The 17,060-nt window shown below is 41.2% G+C and overlaps 2 protein-coding genes across 2 annotated transcripts; one reads left to right on the forward strand and one right to left on the reverse strand.

Annotated features, from left to right (window-relative positions):
• Window positions 1-801: 801 nt before the first annotated feature.
• Window positions 802-14,750, reverse strand: LOC121811640 (histone-lysine N-methyltransferase EZ3-like). The gene is made up of 18 exons (XM_042212525.1): window positions 14,696-14,750; window positions 14,166-14,267; window positions 13,163-13,259; window positions 5,685-5,853; window positions 5,124-5,285; window positions 4,924-5,008; window positions 4,627-4,779; window positions 3,836-3,883; window positions 3,683-3,754; window positions 3,476-3,585; window positions 3,053-3,206; window positions 2,616-2,836; window positions 2,283-2,414; window positions 2,038-2,128; window positions 1,900-1,947; window positions 1,693-1,821; window positions 1,236-1,313; window positions 802-1,145 (listed from the first exon to the last, which is right to left on the reverse strand). Exons 1-18 carry the CDS (start codon window positions 14,717-14,719, stop codon window positions 963-965), a joined length of 2,058 nt encoding a protein of 685 aa, XP_042068459.1. The 5' UTR covers window positions 14,720-14,750; the 3' UTR covers window positions 802-962.
• Window positions 14,751-15,785: 1,035 nt separating this feature from the next.
• Window positions 15,786-17,060, forward strand: LOC121740937 (oil body-associated protein 1A-like). Its single transcript, XM_042133597.1, has 3 exons — window positions 15,786-16,099; window positions 16,167-16,570; window positions 16,786-17,060. Exons 1-3 carry the CDS (start codon window positions 15,786-15,788, stop codon window positions 16,959-16,961), a joined length of 894 nt encoding a protein of 297 aa, XP_041989531.1. The 3' UTR covers window positions 16,962-17,060.

The following is a 17,060-nucleotide window of genomic DNA, read 5'->3' on the forward strand; positions in this document are numbered from 1 at the left end:
AGGCTTTTAATTATGTCGTTTTTATTTTATTTGTCATTTGTAATTTTATTTAGGTTTTTTAATGAATTTTATTATTATGGAAATGTTATTGTTTAATTGAATTTTAAATTAATTGTGCTCGTCCTTGCGGAAGAGCACAACTGTGAGTGTTGTGCTCTTGCCAGAGAGCAGGCAGAAAAAGTGGGGCCGGACCTACAACCGTGCCGCTGGCAAGAGCACGGTTGTGGATGCTCTAAGGAGGGAATGGAATGGGGATGGAAATGAGGATTTCATTCCATTCTTGTGTTTGGTTAATGTAAGGAATACAAATAAAATGAAATTGTGTAGTGTGTGCAATGTGTGTAGTGTATGTGTAGTGTATATAGTGTACATATAGTGTGCATAGTGTGTGACGTGTGGGTAGTGTGTGTGTGCACGTGCAATGTGTAGTGTGTGCAACAATGTGTGTAGTGTGAATTTTTTTTAATAATTAAAGATTTAAAATTTTAGTTTTATTATAAAATTTAAAAATTATAAATTATAAATTTGAGTGATATTAAATTTAAATACTAGTATAATATAATATATTTTGTAATTTGTTAAAATCTAAAATAAGAAGAAAAGAGAATGAAACGGAATTGAATGCTAAAGGAAGAAATGACTATTCCATGTGGAATGGAATGATGATTCTTACGAGAAGAAAATACTCTTTATTAAACAAAGGAATGAAATGGAGATAGGAACACTAAATATACTTTCTAGTTTATGTGACGACAGTAAAGATGTAGTACTAGTTAAACTACAATTTAAATTTTAAACTACTTAAAAATACTTTCCAATTTAAACTACAGAAAAGATGTAGTTATAGATTATGCATCAAAAGAAATGTAGTTATAGATTATTCATAAAAAAATATAGTTATAGATTGTGCATAAAAACAAATGTAACGATAAAGAAATAATAATCACAAGAAGAGCGCCACCTCAACGAGATTTGTGCTTGTTTGCTCGACCACGCAAACCATCTGTCTTTGAAATCGTGGGCTTCAGGGCCCAGGCAGGTGATTCATCGGGACCATATCGATAATCATAGAAAATCTCTTCACCAGCTTGGATTTGCTCATTAGCATAGATGCCAACACGATGATCACCAGCCACCAGCATTATCTATATAGTGAATTCCATCTCAGAAAAAAAAAATAAAAAAAACAGAAAAGTGGACATTGTCATAGAAAACAATCAATGGAAGATGAATACCCTCGCGTAGCAGTTTGGATTTGCTGAGTGGTTTGCGAATTTCAACTTGTCTCCCTTGCGGTATGCATCAATCACATACTGAAACAAGACAACTCTATGAAAATGCATTTCATTCCTTTGCTTATTATTATTTTTCCTTAAAAATCACTATTCATTCCATTTCATTCTCTTTTCTTTTATTTTAGATTTTATATTATATTTAAATTTAATATCACTTAGTTTAATAATTTTTAAATTTTATAATAAAACTAAAATTTAAGATTTTTTAATTATTACAAAAAATCCACATACACACACATTGCACACACTACATACACAAACTATACACACACTTCACAAATTGCACACACCACACACACTACACATAATTTACCCACACTACACAATTCCATTCCATTAGAAGTGATATAGATATAAACTAAAGCAAATGTGGTCCGGCCAAGAAGATGTTGCTTACCTTGTCATTCAAGTCAAAGAGGTATGATATATCAGCACGATCATATATCTTTCCTCGCCTATCTGCTTCTTCATGGGAGATCAATTCACCGGTATATTCTCCAAGGTAATCATCTTTGTTGACAGGATTCTGAAATAACACATCCCAATGTAACTAACCATAACACGACTACAATCATGATGCTAGAAGGCTGCATTTATTTAGTACCTTAACAAATGCTCCCCAACCAACAATATCTGACTTTGCTAAGAGGATCTATCAATGGAAAAACAAAGTAGTTTTCTAGTCAGAGTTCATTACATGAGAGGAATATGGTGAAATTAGATGTGATCCACAATCAGTTACTCTTTGATGTTGCCTCAGAAGGAGCATCATGTTGGCACACTGACTGTCTCCTCCTCGTCTTGGCGGCCCCCCCAACGAACCGTCACCACAGCTGCATAAAGATTGAATTCTTTGCTCGAATATTCTTATTTTTCTCTTTGGATGTATTCAACACAAACATAAACACAAACACAAACACAAACAAAAGGGGAAAATAACATATTTTAGTATAATTGAAGAGATAAATAGACACTAAAACTCAATACCTAACCCAACAACTCCGGCAAACATCTGGATCACATTCACGTTTATTTGCAAAGCAGGGGCATTGTTGGCTTTTACATTGACCTTTAGCACAATGGCACCCTCTGAAGCGATTTTTGCAGCTTTTTGAGCACCTGAAAGTAGAGAATAATGTATAAACCAAATCTAATCCAACCTTGTAAAAGAATAAATGAGGGAACCACACCACAATAAGGTTTTTGGCTAATCAACATGCAGAGGAACGCATATGTAATGAATACATATAGTCAGCACAAATGTATCAGTATACACATTCTCAATACTGTTGAATAAAACTGAGATGGAATTTAGAGTACCCGCAGTATTTCTCACAGCAAATTCCATTCTGGAGGCAAGGACATTGCTTCCCACACGTTGACTGGCAACTGCATGGAGAATATTGCTTATATGGGATGTCCTTTCCCTCCGCAATCATTCTCCACAACGACTGGCGGTACTTCCTTGAAGACTTAACCTTGTCCTTGCGCACTCTTCCCCTTTTACGACGTATTCTTGATTTGGCTGGCATTTCTGGCTCCTGATGTATCATCAGTAAAATCATTATACATTCAACAGCTCAACCTATGTTTCCAAAGAATGAATCATCAAACAAATTGTTAAGCTGTTCGACCAATTTCAGAACACAGGAATAGCAGGTATAGTTCATTTTCCTTCTCTCTTCAAACTCGAAGGAACCTCTTGGATGTATAAGGAGCATTCATTGTTAGGAAAAGCTAAGAAAAAGGCTACAAACCATAGGATCCATGCCATCCCTCCCAGCTTCATTAGAATATGAGTTTAGCTTAGCTGAAGATCCACAAGGTATTACGGCTCCATCACCAAACATGTAATTAGATACTTCTTCGCAAGTTTTCAGACCAGGGAGCAAATTCCGAGCTATAAAACAACTATATGAACAAGAAATGTGTATTAGCTTTTAACAATAATGCAAAAAATTGTTGAGAAACAAGGTTTAAGAGTTCTTAGAAGTACAAGAAACGCATATATTCTAAATTTTTATTGGTAGGAGATAAAGCAAGATATACAGTTGATATGTTGAAATAAACCTTTCTAAGCAAGTTCAAATTTAACTTTAAAGACCTCTGATCCAGTACAATTCGTTGTACCAGATACAATTAAGGTGGTATTCTTGACCATGAAATCAATTTTCACATACCTATTTCTTCCAAATATTTGTAATCCCTTGAGGTATAAGTCTTTCTCCAAAGGGTTCCAATTGCTCCATTTATGTGAAGCATTGATTGAATTTCTTGTAGATTCGCATGCCTGCTTCACAGAGATCTCAGTGATATTCGCATGAAATCATATTGATATAAAAGATGGAATATAGCCAAGTATTATACTGGAAATTCTTTGACAATACCTGAAGATAACATTGATCTCCACAGGGCTTACGGTCCACTTCTGTAACTAATTGGCCAATTTGCTTTTCAGTCTGCCAACCATAACTTATTCAAATCAGGATATGAGAATATCTCAAGCAATAGAAAATAACCCAAGCAAAACTTTTGCTTACATGACATGTTGGAGATTGGGAACAACCATGTAAACGACAGTCAAACACCTGCAACAAAGTAGGATGTATGCGTATGTAATAAAAAAATATAATGTGAAACCCACAAGCTGATTAAGACTCATACATACAACAAATTTATATATTCTGAAGTTTAGCTTTAGCAGAGTGTGCAGCCCGAACTGTACACCATAACCAACTTGAATATTTATTTTTCGACGGTTAAAATTGGATGATACACTACTTGGTTTTACAGTACCATTGAGCGGTCAACGATGGAGGATTAAACAATCGATATTTAATTATATTTGTATGGGTATTCAATACTTTTTGCGAAAATCATCTTGACTTAAAACAATTTTCACACACCATCTACGTGAAATGAACCCCATGAAGGTAACAAACATTTGATGGTACAGTGCGAAAAGAGGAGTTCTGATGAAAAAGTAACACTGAATTAAGTTGACTAGTTGAGGTCTGGGGGTGTGGAATTGGAATTAGAACCTTCAATTCCGTGTTTCTGTGTTTGGTATCTGTTTGGATTTGGAATTAAATTACTTATATTACACAATTTGAATTTCATATCAAAAGTAGTGGAATTTCAAATATTTATAAAATTACACGTGCATTGCACATATTCTCACACACTGCACACGCACACGCTCACACACATTGCACACATTCATAAACACATTTGCACACACAAGCCATGACCACATACCAGACAAAGAAGTAGCTTCTCAACACCATTAGAGCATAAAAGGAAGTAGAACTCACAAGGCAAGACCACGTACCAGACAACGACGGCAAAATAGATTGTCAAAAGAATCTAAAGCAGCACTGAGGCTTTGGTCCAGATACACATTATCTCTAGATATCTCTTCCTTCAAAGGTTTCTTCCGTTTCTCCATTTCTTGATCTGTTTCCATGAGCATAGTGCAACGCTCCTGCAGCATATCACGGGAATGAATATATATATATATATATATATATATATATATATATATATATATATATATATATATATATATATATATATATATCAACAGTAGAGTAGAAATTACTTGAATGGTTTTTCACAGAGAAATTACTTGAATTTCCTGAGAGGATCCTCCAACAAACTGGGTCAGCACATCAACAACTTCATTCCCTATCCCATACTCTAAAAAAGCCACACTGTGATTCCAAAATAAACATGCCATAATTTATGACTTCTTAAAGAAAATAACATGCTCATATCAACAAAAATAATTTAAATTTCTAAAACATACTACTAGTATTACAAACTGACCGAATAAGGTGATCCTCTCCATCAGAAAATTTACGTTTCTCACCCTCCAACTGCACCAGATCATCTTCACTGTCGCTACAGATCAGTGCCTCACTGCCACGATGATCATAATAAATGCGTCTACACCCTAGGACAGACTGATCATCAGCCATTCTCTGATTTCTGTTTTGTGACAAATTTATGTTAAAACACGAGCAATTGCTCCAAGGTATGCCTGTTGTTAAACCCAAAAACTAGGGGCTTCTTGTGCTTGGTAAGCATAAGGAATACAAATGGAATAGAATTGTTATTCCTTGATTGATTCCATAAAAAAATTATTTATTGAAAAATATTTTGGATCATATTATTTTGTACTATACACTTAAATGTGTGTGTGTAAATGTGTGTATATGTGGGTGTGGGTGTATCTGGGTCAGTGTGTGTGGTATTGTGTGTGTATGTGTGCAAGTGTGTGCAAGTAAAAATAAAAGGATTTCTAAATTCTAATACTTGAGAAGAAAAGAAACATTATTATAGGTGGAGTATTAAGGAAAGGAAGAGTAATGACGAGAATTTTGGTACCTATCCAAGAAAATCCACGTAGTATAGGAAGGTATCCTCTCGATAAGAGGAAGTGTGACTGTTCTAGAAAACACAACTTCTTTACTCTTATCAGCATCGTCTTCAGATCCTTGAACAAGTCCACTGACTTTACTGAGAGGATGGTTCATCCTCAAAGAGAGGAGGTTGCCTGATGATGGGGTACGGACTAAACAAGCCCAACAGCAATGACGGCCCATCAGCCCGAAGCCCAAGGAAGAGTATGAGTTCGGCATGACCAAAGAGTTCGGATGGGTTCGGCATTACCAAAGAGTTCGGCCTCAGCCTACAGCTCGGTAAAAGCCAACCAATCAAGCTCTACTCTCAGATCGGCAACCAAAGCAGTTCGGTCTCAGTATTCGACCGAACAAGGAGTTAGTGGACCCATGCAGGATTTCCACAACTTCCAACACACCCACTACCACGTGGCGTCAACTCAGGCCACGATCTTAGGCCATGACCTACACGACCTCCACGACCTAGAGTGATGATGTAAGCCACGATCTTAGTTCAATGTATAAATAGAACTTAGATCTGATAGAAAAGGGTTGGAATCTCTCGAGAGAAATAATCATATAGCAAGTCTGTGTTGTAAGCTGTAATTCGCAGATCAAGCAATACAAACCTGCCCCCATTTCTCCCCGTGGACGTAGATTTACCTCAGTAAATCGAACCACGTAAAATTCTCTGTGTCGTAATTTATTTTTACGAGCATTTATCATCATCAAAAATTCGCGGAATCATCACTGGCGCCGTCTGTGGGAAACAGAGAACCAAATTTGTGATAAAGCGAATTTTTGACCGTTTTTTCAACCCAAAAAATGCATACCAGATCGCAGAGTACCCGTATTCCTGCCCGTGAGAACCAGGAGGAAGCCAATCCATCCCATAGGTCTGGAAAACAGCCTAGGGATAAATCCACCACCAGTTCTCATGGCGAAGGAACAAGCCGCTCCAAAAGCCGTCACACCGAGTCTTCCCAGCAGCCCGATTTGAACGAGGCTGTCAAGCTGTTTTTGGCTGAAAAGCAGGAGGAATTCTTAACCTTCCTGCAGAGAAGCCAAAAGCAGCCGGAGGCGAAAACGGCGGATTCTCCCTCTCCCTCCATACGAGACAGTCACTACCGCAGTAGTATCATGTCTTCCAGAAGAAAGAATCCTCGGTACCGGAATCACAGGAGAACTCCATCTCCTCCATACCGAAGAAATGTCGGGTTCGCCATGTACGGAGCATTGAGGACTCCGTTCTCGGACGATATTACCCGAACTTCCCTACCACAGAACTACCGAACTCCGTCGATAACCTATGACGGACTCGTGGATCCTCATGATTTCTTGGGACGCTATCAATATAACATGGCGAACCAGGGTCTCAACGAGGTCCACATGTGCAAGCTGTTTCCCGAACTGCTTATCGGGAACGCCAGAAGGTGGTTCGATAGCCTCCCCAAAGGCAGCATTAGATCCTACCGAGATCTAATGGATGCTTTCCACAGGAGGTTCTTTCAGAAAGCGGAAGCCAGAAGCACTTCGGCCCAGCTGCTTTCTATACGTCAAGGTCGCGACGAAAAGATCAGCGATTTTATGACGAGATTCCACAAGGAATGCCTACAAGTAGATAATCTCAATGATCTACTTGTCATTTCGGCATTCCAAAATGGAATCCTGCCCGGAGCTCTCTACAGAAAGCTCGTGGAGTGCGGTCCGCAAACAGCTCAAGAGATGTGGGACATTGCGGACAAGTTTTCTCGTGCCGATGAGGCAGACCGTCGAAAACGGTCTTTAGACAGCTCATCTAGAGAAGACAAAAAGAAGCCCGGTCATAGCGATCAGAGGCATCCTCGCCGAACACCTTCTCCACTAAAGGAGAGATAGCGGTCATCCGAGGTGATCGAAAAAGAGCAAGTGTGTTCGCAGATTGCGCTTAAAAGTGCCGAGCAATCAGTTCGGCACCATCGAGCATAGCAATCACAGCAGCCGGAATCAGAGGCCGGCGAAATGACCGAAGTCACACCGGAGCCGAACTCGATGGTGTACGGCACTGAAGCCGTGATTCGGTTGAGATCGGCATATCCAGTCCCCGAACTCAATTTCTCCTCAGAAATGAATGGTGACGGACTGAGAGCCGAACTAGATCTTGCCGAAGAAAGAAGAGAATTGGCCTGCCTAAAAGCAGCCAAGTACAAGGAGCAAGTAGCCCGGTATTATAACCAAAGGGTGAAAAAGCTGCAATTTCAAGTGGGAGATCTCGTCTTGAGAAACAACGAAGTAAGCCGAGCAGAAAAGCTGGGCGAACTCGAACCCACATAGAAAGGTCCATATCGGGTGTCAGAAGTCCTCGGCAAAGGGTCTTACAAATTGACTCACGCGTCGGGAGCACAAGTACCCCGAACATGGTACGTTTCCAACCTCAAAAAGTTCCATTTGTGAGAGACAGTCCGGTCGGTCAGTCTTATGTGTTTTCTTTGTTTTTTTACTTGTTCTTGTCTCTACGTGCGTTGTGTCTGTCTATGTGAGTGTCGTCTCTTACAAATAAAACTGAGGTATCTCGTTCTTCAAAGGCTGATCCCCTTTTTAGAACATACAAGCCAACGATTGTGCGTCAAAGCTTCTAAAGAGGATACAAGACCACAATTCAGCTTAAACAAGCAGTTCGTCTGAAACGAGCTGCAACAAGCCCACGATTGTGTGTCAAAGCTTCTAAAGAGGATACAAGACCACAATTCAGCTTAAACAAGCAGTTCGTCTGAAACGAGCTGCAACAAGCCCACGATTGTGTGTCAAAGCTTCTAAAGAGGATACAAGACCCCAATTCAGCTTAAACAAGCAGTTCGTCTGAAACGAGCTGCAACAAGCCCACGATTGTGTGTCAAAGCTTCTAAAGAGGATACAAGACCACAATTCTGCTTAAGAATCAAGCACTTCGTCTGAAACGAACTGCAACAAAAGTCCGATTCTCGCGATAAAACTTGCCTGAATTAGGACAAGGGAAAGTCCAATCCACGCGATAAAACTCGCCGAATTAGGACGACCAAGTTCGGTCAAAGCAGTTTACCTCATAAGACCGAGGACGACCATGTCTAGTCAAAGAGGTTTACTGCATAAGACCACTTCGGTTAACTGGGAAAGTCCGATCCACGCGATAAAACTCGCCGAATTAGGACAAGGGAAAGTTCGATCCCGGCGACGAAAATCGCCAAATTAGAACACAAAGACGAGTCCGGTCAAAGATGTTTATTTCATCAGACCAAAGACGAGTCCGGTCAAAGATGTTTATTTCATCAGACCAAAGACGAGTCCGGTCAAAGATGTTTATTTCATCAGACCAAAGACGAGTCCGGTCAAAGATGTTTATTTCATCAGACCAAAGACGAGTCCGGTCAAAAATGTTTATTTCATCAGACCAAAGACGAGTCCGGTCAAAGATATTTATTTCATCAGACCAAAGACAAGTCCGGTCAAAGAAGTTTACTTCATAAGACCGAGGACAAGTACGATGAAATTTTTTCGCTAAGCTGTAAATACACAGTGTTAGAAGCGAAAACAAAAACAAAATTTCATTTTCAAATCTTGTTCGGCACACAACTCCGCTACCCTACAAAATGGCGTTACGCTATTACAAAGGACTATTCTACTGTCCAGGGTTGCTGAAGTTAAGCCACCTATCTGCAAAATCCTCTGGAAGCCGATTTCGGTTGTTCCGAGCAGATGAAGAATAAGCAGGTCGACGAGATGCTATCCTCGACCCAACGCCTCTTCCCCGAGCTCGAGAAGTCCTAACACCTCGGCGATGAAGAGTCTCTGCAATAAGCATCTGCTGATCTTGCTCGCTCATAGTCACAACTCCTCGGCGAATTTCAGTCCGTCCCTGTCTTGACGATTCCGGTTGCTCCTGAGCCCGTTCTCGTCTTGACGTTTCCGGCTGTTCCGGAGTTCGTTGTTGGCTGGGAGTAGGATTTTGAACAAGGGAACCAGAGGTTTGATCTGGAGTGCGAGCATCTGTTGGCGCGATATGCCGAAGGAATCTTTCTATGGAGGGGCGCCGAGAAAGAACAATGTTGTACCGAGAAGCCCAGCGCCGCAATGATGTCACGACTTGTTGGCAAGCCGAGCTCTCCAGCGCATTGTTCCTCCGGAGTACATTATATTCCTCCCACAGTTCGTCAACTCGACTCTGAGCATCTGATATGGTCATTCCCCCGCGCACACGGATGTAATCCTCGTACGCAGCCCTCTCAGCAATGGTCGTATTCAGCTCGGCCTCCAGATCATTCTTATCGGACTCTAAGTCCTTATTATCGGCCTCCAGCTTCACTAAACGAGCCAGAAGCTCGTCATTCTTCGTCTGATCGGCTATAGCTCTTTTCTCAGCTTCGTCTAAAGCCGAAGAGTACAGCCGTTTCCAGTGAAGTATCTCCAGCTCCTTGAGAGTTAAGAATACAAAGCAGCTACGTCAGTTCGGCATTTCAGCTTACCGAGCAGGTAGTAAACCACAACAGGAGTAAGAGAGTACGAAAGGCTAAACGAAGACACAAGAGCAGAAAGAAGAATTTTTTCATTCATAAGAAAAAAAATTTTTTCTATACAAGGAGGGCTTCAAGGCCATTTTACATAAAGGAAGAAACTAAACTAAGAGAAGGGAGACGAAATCATACTTCGCTAGCTTCGTCTCCGCCTTCTCGGTGAGGTTCAGCTTCCTTCTCCTTGTCTGCTTCAGCTCCAGCCTCGGCCTCCCTGCTCTCCCCAGCCTGCTCGGCGCCACCGTAGCCGATCTGCTGCGCCTCCTGATCGGCTTCCTTCTCCGGATGCCCGGCTCGCTCGACTTCGGCCTCCCGCTCCAGCGGCTCGGCCTCACCCTCTCCGTTGTAAGTCGAAGCGGGTGAAACGGGTCCCACGGAGGCAAAGATAGCCTCCAGGTTCTCGTCCCGATCAGCTCGACAACTCCGGACTCGGTCTACAGAAAGCAGGACCGAGGATGAAGCGAGCTCCTCAAGGAGCGGCAGATTCTGAAGCCGAGCTGCTATCTCTCGGCTGTACAAAGGCAGCACGACATCGGCCCCCTGCTCGCCCTTATCGGCAATTAGCCTTACCAGGCTACCGACAAAGGCCGAGAACTGGCTGCTCAAAAAGAGTTTCTCCGTGTAAACACGGAGAGCCTCCCCTTGGGCAACCACGGCAGCAGCATCGCTCCGCTTCGCCTGCTCTCGCTGGATGACGAGCTGGTTTTTGGCAAACTGAGCTTCATCCTGGGCCGAAATCCTAGCAGCTCTGGCCTTCTCAAATTTAGCCTCAGCCTGTTCGGCCCGATGACAAGCAGCCGCCAACTTCCTCTGCATCTCGGCATAGTCATTGGACGCTTTGGAGAGTTCGACGGCGACGAGCTTGGAGAGCATATCGTTCCTCTGAAAATGGATAAGGAAAAAAGTCAACAGAGGGCACCAAAAATACGGGACAGAAGCCAGGCCAAAGAATCAAGAAGACAATTCACCTCGGCGAAGTCCGTGGGCCATAAAAATGGCTCACAGATATGCTCCGAAGGAGGCGCCAAGACCACGTCTTTCTCTGGCGCTCTCGGGGGCTTCTGGGTCCTCCCCTTCCTACTTGCCGAAGTCGACTCCGGCTTCTTTGGACCCGAAGAGGTCTTTTGCCTCTTCGGATTCTTCTCGGCATCAGGCGCCGAGCTGGTAGCCTTCTCTTTCTCCGGCTCCTCAAGCTCGGAGGACTTTCGGATAGCCTTATTCAGCATGAACACTGCCAAAAAGCAAGAAAACAAGGTTAGTTTTCTTCGTTAAAGCAGTAGAGCATAAAGATAAAGAGAAATCCTCACCCTCGGCCTCTTCGTCCGAAGACGAGATATTGAACACGAGGTCGCCCTTGACGAGCTCAGTTTCCGAATACTGTTTCCTAATCATAGGAATCTTATTGAGCTCGCCCTCGAGCTCGGCCAACGGTTCTAACCGAGGATGGGGAATCACGGACTTCGGCCTTCTCCAAGGAAAGCCCGGAGCCGAAGTCCTATTATAAAAAAAGAAACGGTTTTGCCATTTCGGCCACTTGGTTTTGCAGAAGGCCCTAAAAGGCTGTAAGGGGATCAAGTAGAACCAAGATCCCTTCCTTTTAAACTGGAAAAAATTAAGGATTGCCCTCAGAGACAGATCCTTATCTAGCCTACGCAGTTCGGCAGCAAAAGCCGATAAGTGCCTCCAAGAGTTCGGAGTCACCTGACCTAAAGGGAGTTGAAAAAAATCAAGAAGCTCTACAAAAGGTGGGGGAAGAGGAAAACGAAGCCCGCATTCTAAGCAGGCTTCGTAAACGGTGGCATAACCCTCCGGCGGGTCGTTAGCCCTATGATCATCGTCGGGAACCACCGCCTTCCCCCCAGGTAAAAAATATTTCTCGTGAAGGGATATCACAGTATCCTTACTCAAGATACTGTGAAAATACTCTACGGTCTTCTCCCCGGATTCTTTCCGGCTAGAAGACCCCTTATCCCCTTTCCTACCGCTACCCGACACCGAAGAAGAAGAAGAAGACATTTTTCTTACTTTTTGAAAGTGAAGAAAGTCTGAAGAAGCTCTTGAAAGCGGAAGAAAATTTCTCGAGAAAGAGAGAGTATAGAAGACGCAACAGCAAAGATGTTCAAATGAGGAAGAAAGAGCATATTTATCAGATTCGGCGAAGATTTCAAAATCGTCGCACCGTTTCGAATCCCACCTTTTCAGGATTCAACGGCCGGATTTTACTGTCGCATTTAATGCAGTCACATGCAAGGCACGTCCCCTGACGTCAGCCTCCCCCGTACCTTTATCCAGAATGCCGAAGTGACTCGCTTCGCCGAAGTGATTCACTTCGTCTTTCGGGGGGGGTAGTGATGGGGTACGGACTAAACAAGCCCAACAGCAATGACGGCCCATCAGCCCGAAGCCCAAGGAAGAGTATGAGTTCGGCATGACCAAAGAGTTCGGATGGGTTCGGCATTACCAAAGAGTTCGGCCTCAGCCTACAGCTCGGTAAAAGCCAACCAATCAAGCTCTACTCTCAGATCGGCAACCAAAGCAGTTCGGTCTCAGTATTCGACCGAACAAGGAGTTAGTGGACCCATGCAGGATTTCCACAACTTCCAACACACCCACTACCACGTGGCGTCAACTCAGGCCACGATCTTAGGCCATGACCTACACGACATCCACGACCTAGAGTGATGATGTAAGCCACGATCTTAGTTCAATGTATAAATAGAACTTAGATCTGGTAGAAAAGGGTTAGAATCTCTCTAGAGAAATAATCATATAGCAAGTCTGTGTTGTAAGCTGTAATTCGCAGATCAAGCAATACAAACCTGCCCCCTTTTCTCCCCGTGGACGTAGATTTACCTCAGTAAATCGAACCACGTAAAATTCTCTGTGTCGTAATTTATTTTTACGAGCATTTATCATCATCAAAAATTCGCGGAATCATCACCTGAACTACTCGTTGTAGAATCAGCCCTTGATGCACTCAATTCTTTGAGGTGAGAAACATAAGATTCAATGTTTTTGCTATTGTTTTCAAGTTTTTCCTACAAAGAATCGTGGAGCTATCAATCATCAGTGTCAGTGGAAAAATCAACAAAATAATTCACTCAGTACATCTGGATTTAAGGATGATTGCTCAAGATTTAAACATGTTTTATTATCATAGAAACAGCAATTAGAGCATCCACAATGCCGGCATGCGACGAGCTCACCGTTGGGCTCGTGCCGACTCGTGCGAAGAGCGCTCTCTCGCTGTGCAGCAGCGACGCGCCCGCCCAACATGAGTGCGAGTGGGCGTCCTTTTAGTGCAGTTTTTTTTAACAAAAAAATTCATGAAAAATCTGAAAAAATCCCAATTTTTTATCCAGTTCCCAAAATAGAGATGGTCGTTTTTTCAAATTTTTTAAATTCTTCTCATTTTTTTATCCTCATTTCATCCAAATTATCTATAAATACAATCATTCGTCATTCATTTTTTACATCAAACTATCTCTCACTCTTATTTCTTCGAACAATTATTTTGCAACAATTTGAACATATTTGGGCCAAATTAGGCAGCGATTAGTCGGTTCCTCTGATAGAACATATTTGTGCGTTTTATTGGCTTGTATTTAAAATTTTTAGGATTTAAATTATGCAATTTAAAACTTTTAGATTTGAATTATGTAATTTTAATTTTTTAGGAATTTGTAGTGTCATTTCGAATTTTTTAATGAAACATTATTATTAATGAAATGCTTTAAGTAATTGTAGTTTAAAATTGAATAATATAATAGTGAGACCTATAAATAGGAAAGGGAATAAAATATGGTTATGCCAAATTTAAAAGTAGAAATAAAATATAAATAAAAGTGAGGCCGAACCATGAATAGTGAAGAGCACGCTCTCCGCTATAGATGCTCTTTAGATTGATATGGACTGGTAAATAAGAGAAAACAGGTAAAACTTACTCTAATGGAGGCAAATCTTTCATTCTGAATTTGCATTTTCATATGTGAGAGTGACGCAGCCAAGCTTGCTTTAGAATCAATCCCCTGTTCCCCGCTCTGTTTCTGTCAAAGAATGAGTAGAATTAATTTAAAAAAAGCATACGACGGAGTACAAATTCACGAATCACATCAATTCAACCACACATTTCGATCGTAATTACGTTTCTAACAAGTAACAAGATTAATCAACATAAACGATATTATTTCCTACAGGCTACAGATACGTTACAAGAGACGTATTTGAAGACACTTACAGTATCCGTCACCTTCTTAGCTAGTTTTCCATCATACCACAAAAATGAGCCATAAAAACAAAAGGAAATCAATGATTCAATCATACGACATGCAAGCTCAATTTGGGGACAAACTCAACACTTAACTACCACCTTATGATCACAACAAAACTACTTGATGGTCGAATTCTCATTCACCGAAATTAAACGCACGACATCAACTTGTGAAAATAAACATGAAAAGAGAGGAAATCGAACCTCGGATTTAGATATGGAGACCATGACTCTGCTTTAACCACGATTTTTTTCTTAGATCGAGAAACAGAGAGTGAGATATTAAGAGATGAAGTGGCGAGGGAACTCCATTATATAGAAGCAGCCAATAATAAACGATTTGAATAGGCATAATTATCTTAAGTTTCACTTTTTTTTTCAATTTTTAAGCGTCCTTCTAGTCATAAAAAGGGCGTGGAATTTTTTTTCTAACTCCCTACTATTTCCACCTTGATAGTAAGATTTTAAATCCACAAAATTTTAAAATAATAAATGAAACATTATTTTTAAGAGCATGAATTTAACATTTGAATTGTTAAAGAAGAGTTTAATTAATTCATTAAACATAGTAGTTTGAATCAATTAAAGATTAACCAGTTATTTTTTTATTAAGAAAATAAGAGAGAAATAGTAAAAAAAAAATTTATTACTACAACCCATATCTTTAGTTTGAGTGTATTCAAATTTCAACGAAAAAGTATGCTGGCGTTATCTGATTGAATAAAGTAAATTCCAGCGAGAAGTGCGTTGGCGTATTAATACCCATATTTTTAGTTTGTGTATATTCAAATTTGAATAAAAATATGTTGGTGTCATCGAATTGAATACAAATAAATTCTAGCGAGAAGTACGCTGGCATCATAAGTGTGAAAAGCATATTTCAACGGAAAGCAGTTTAATGTAAACAGTGAAAATCGCGTTGGCATATTAAATTGAAAAGAAGAACCTCGCAATGAAAAAGCACAATGATTGAGAAAAAGAATCTCGGCGGAAATCACAATGACATATATATTTAACTGAGGAAAAAGTTTTGAGTTAATCTCGCGCATCACACTTAAAAATAATCAAATTAAAATATGTTTAAATACAATAATTAACTTCATAAATATAGCAATTAAAGTTTGCTAATTCTAGAGATATAGCAAACCAATTATTTATAGAATGTCTCAATAGAGAGAAAACAAACCAATTATTTATAGAATGTCTCAATATGAGACTGAGGAAGGGATTGAAAAATGGAGTATAAAACTAATTATAGTTGGGCCAGCCCAATGTACAATGGGCCCACAATATAATGACACCCAAGCCCAAAATTCCCGATTACTCATATTCCACGTGCCATGCAGATGTGCCACGTATGAGCCACGCGGCAGTCTTCATGCAATCACACCAACTTACTAAACAACTATCATACGCCTCTCTCTACAATTCTATTCAGATTTTAGACCAATTTCCGATTTTTAAAAAAAAAATGGAAGGAGTAAACGTGTCAACTCACCCACAGATCCCCGGCGAGCCGACTCAGACCTCGACGGCGCTTCTGGAGAAGACCACCGCCACCATCCAAGGCTTCGGCCCCATCAACAAAATCCACCAGCACCTCTGCGCGTAATTAATTCACCATCTTCTTATTAAAATTATACATCTACTGCACATAATTTTGTTGCAATTTCAGGTTCCATTTCTACGGAGACGACATGACGAGGCAGGTGGAGGCGCACCACTTCTGCGCCCACCAGAACGAGGAGTTCCGGCAGTGCCTGATCTACGACCGGCCCGCCGAGGACGGGCGCCTCATCGGGCTGGAGTACTTGGTCTCGGAGGAGCTCTTCCTGACGCTCCCCGACGACGAGAAGAGGTTCTGGCACTCGCACGAGTACGAGGTGAAGAGCGGCGTGCTCTTCATGCCGGGTGTCCCGGGCCCCGTCCAGCGCCAGGAACTGGACAAGGTGGCCAAGACCTATGGCAAGGTCATCCACTTTTGGCAGGTCGATAGGGGCGACAATCTGCCCCTCGGCATACCGCAAGTCATGATGGCCCTCACGCGCGATGGCCAGCTCTATGACAACCTCGCCCAGGGTAAAAATATTACTCTCTCCGTCCTTAAAAATATGCACGAATTTTAATGTATAATTGGTAAATTAATAAAGATAAAAAAGAAAAAAATGATTCTACTATTCTAAGTCCTCATTGGACAAATAGTAAGAGGTGAATTAAAATGAGAACAATTTATATGTATGCAATGTTGGATATGATATGATGAAAGTTGAAGTTGGCTTGTTGGTGGTGAATAGATGTTGAGAAACGGTACAAGGTGTCATTTGCAAAGGAGAGAGAGAAGCGGGCGAGCATGAAGGGAGCAGTTGACGGGATACACCCGATGGCTAATGGGGGTGGGAAAGGGCTGAAGACGGTGGTGAGGGAGGTGGAGTGCAAGACTACTGAGTCGACGGCGAGGGTCTTTGTTTGAAACTACAAATAAGTAGGTGTATTTTGTGTATGTGTCGTATCAGTTATGACCTGTGACTAGTCACATATATACTACAAATAAGATATGCATATATCCTGA

Source organism: Salvia splendens, chromosome 7 (assembly GCF_004379255.2).
Source record: "Salvia splendens isolate huo1 chromosome 7, SspV2, whole genome shotgun sequence".
Taxonomy (NCBI): domain Eukaryota; kingdom Viridiplantae; phylum Streptophyta; class Magnoliopsida; order Lamiales; family Lamiaceae; genus Salvia; species Salvia splendens.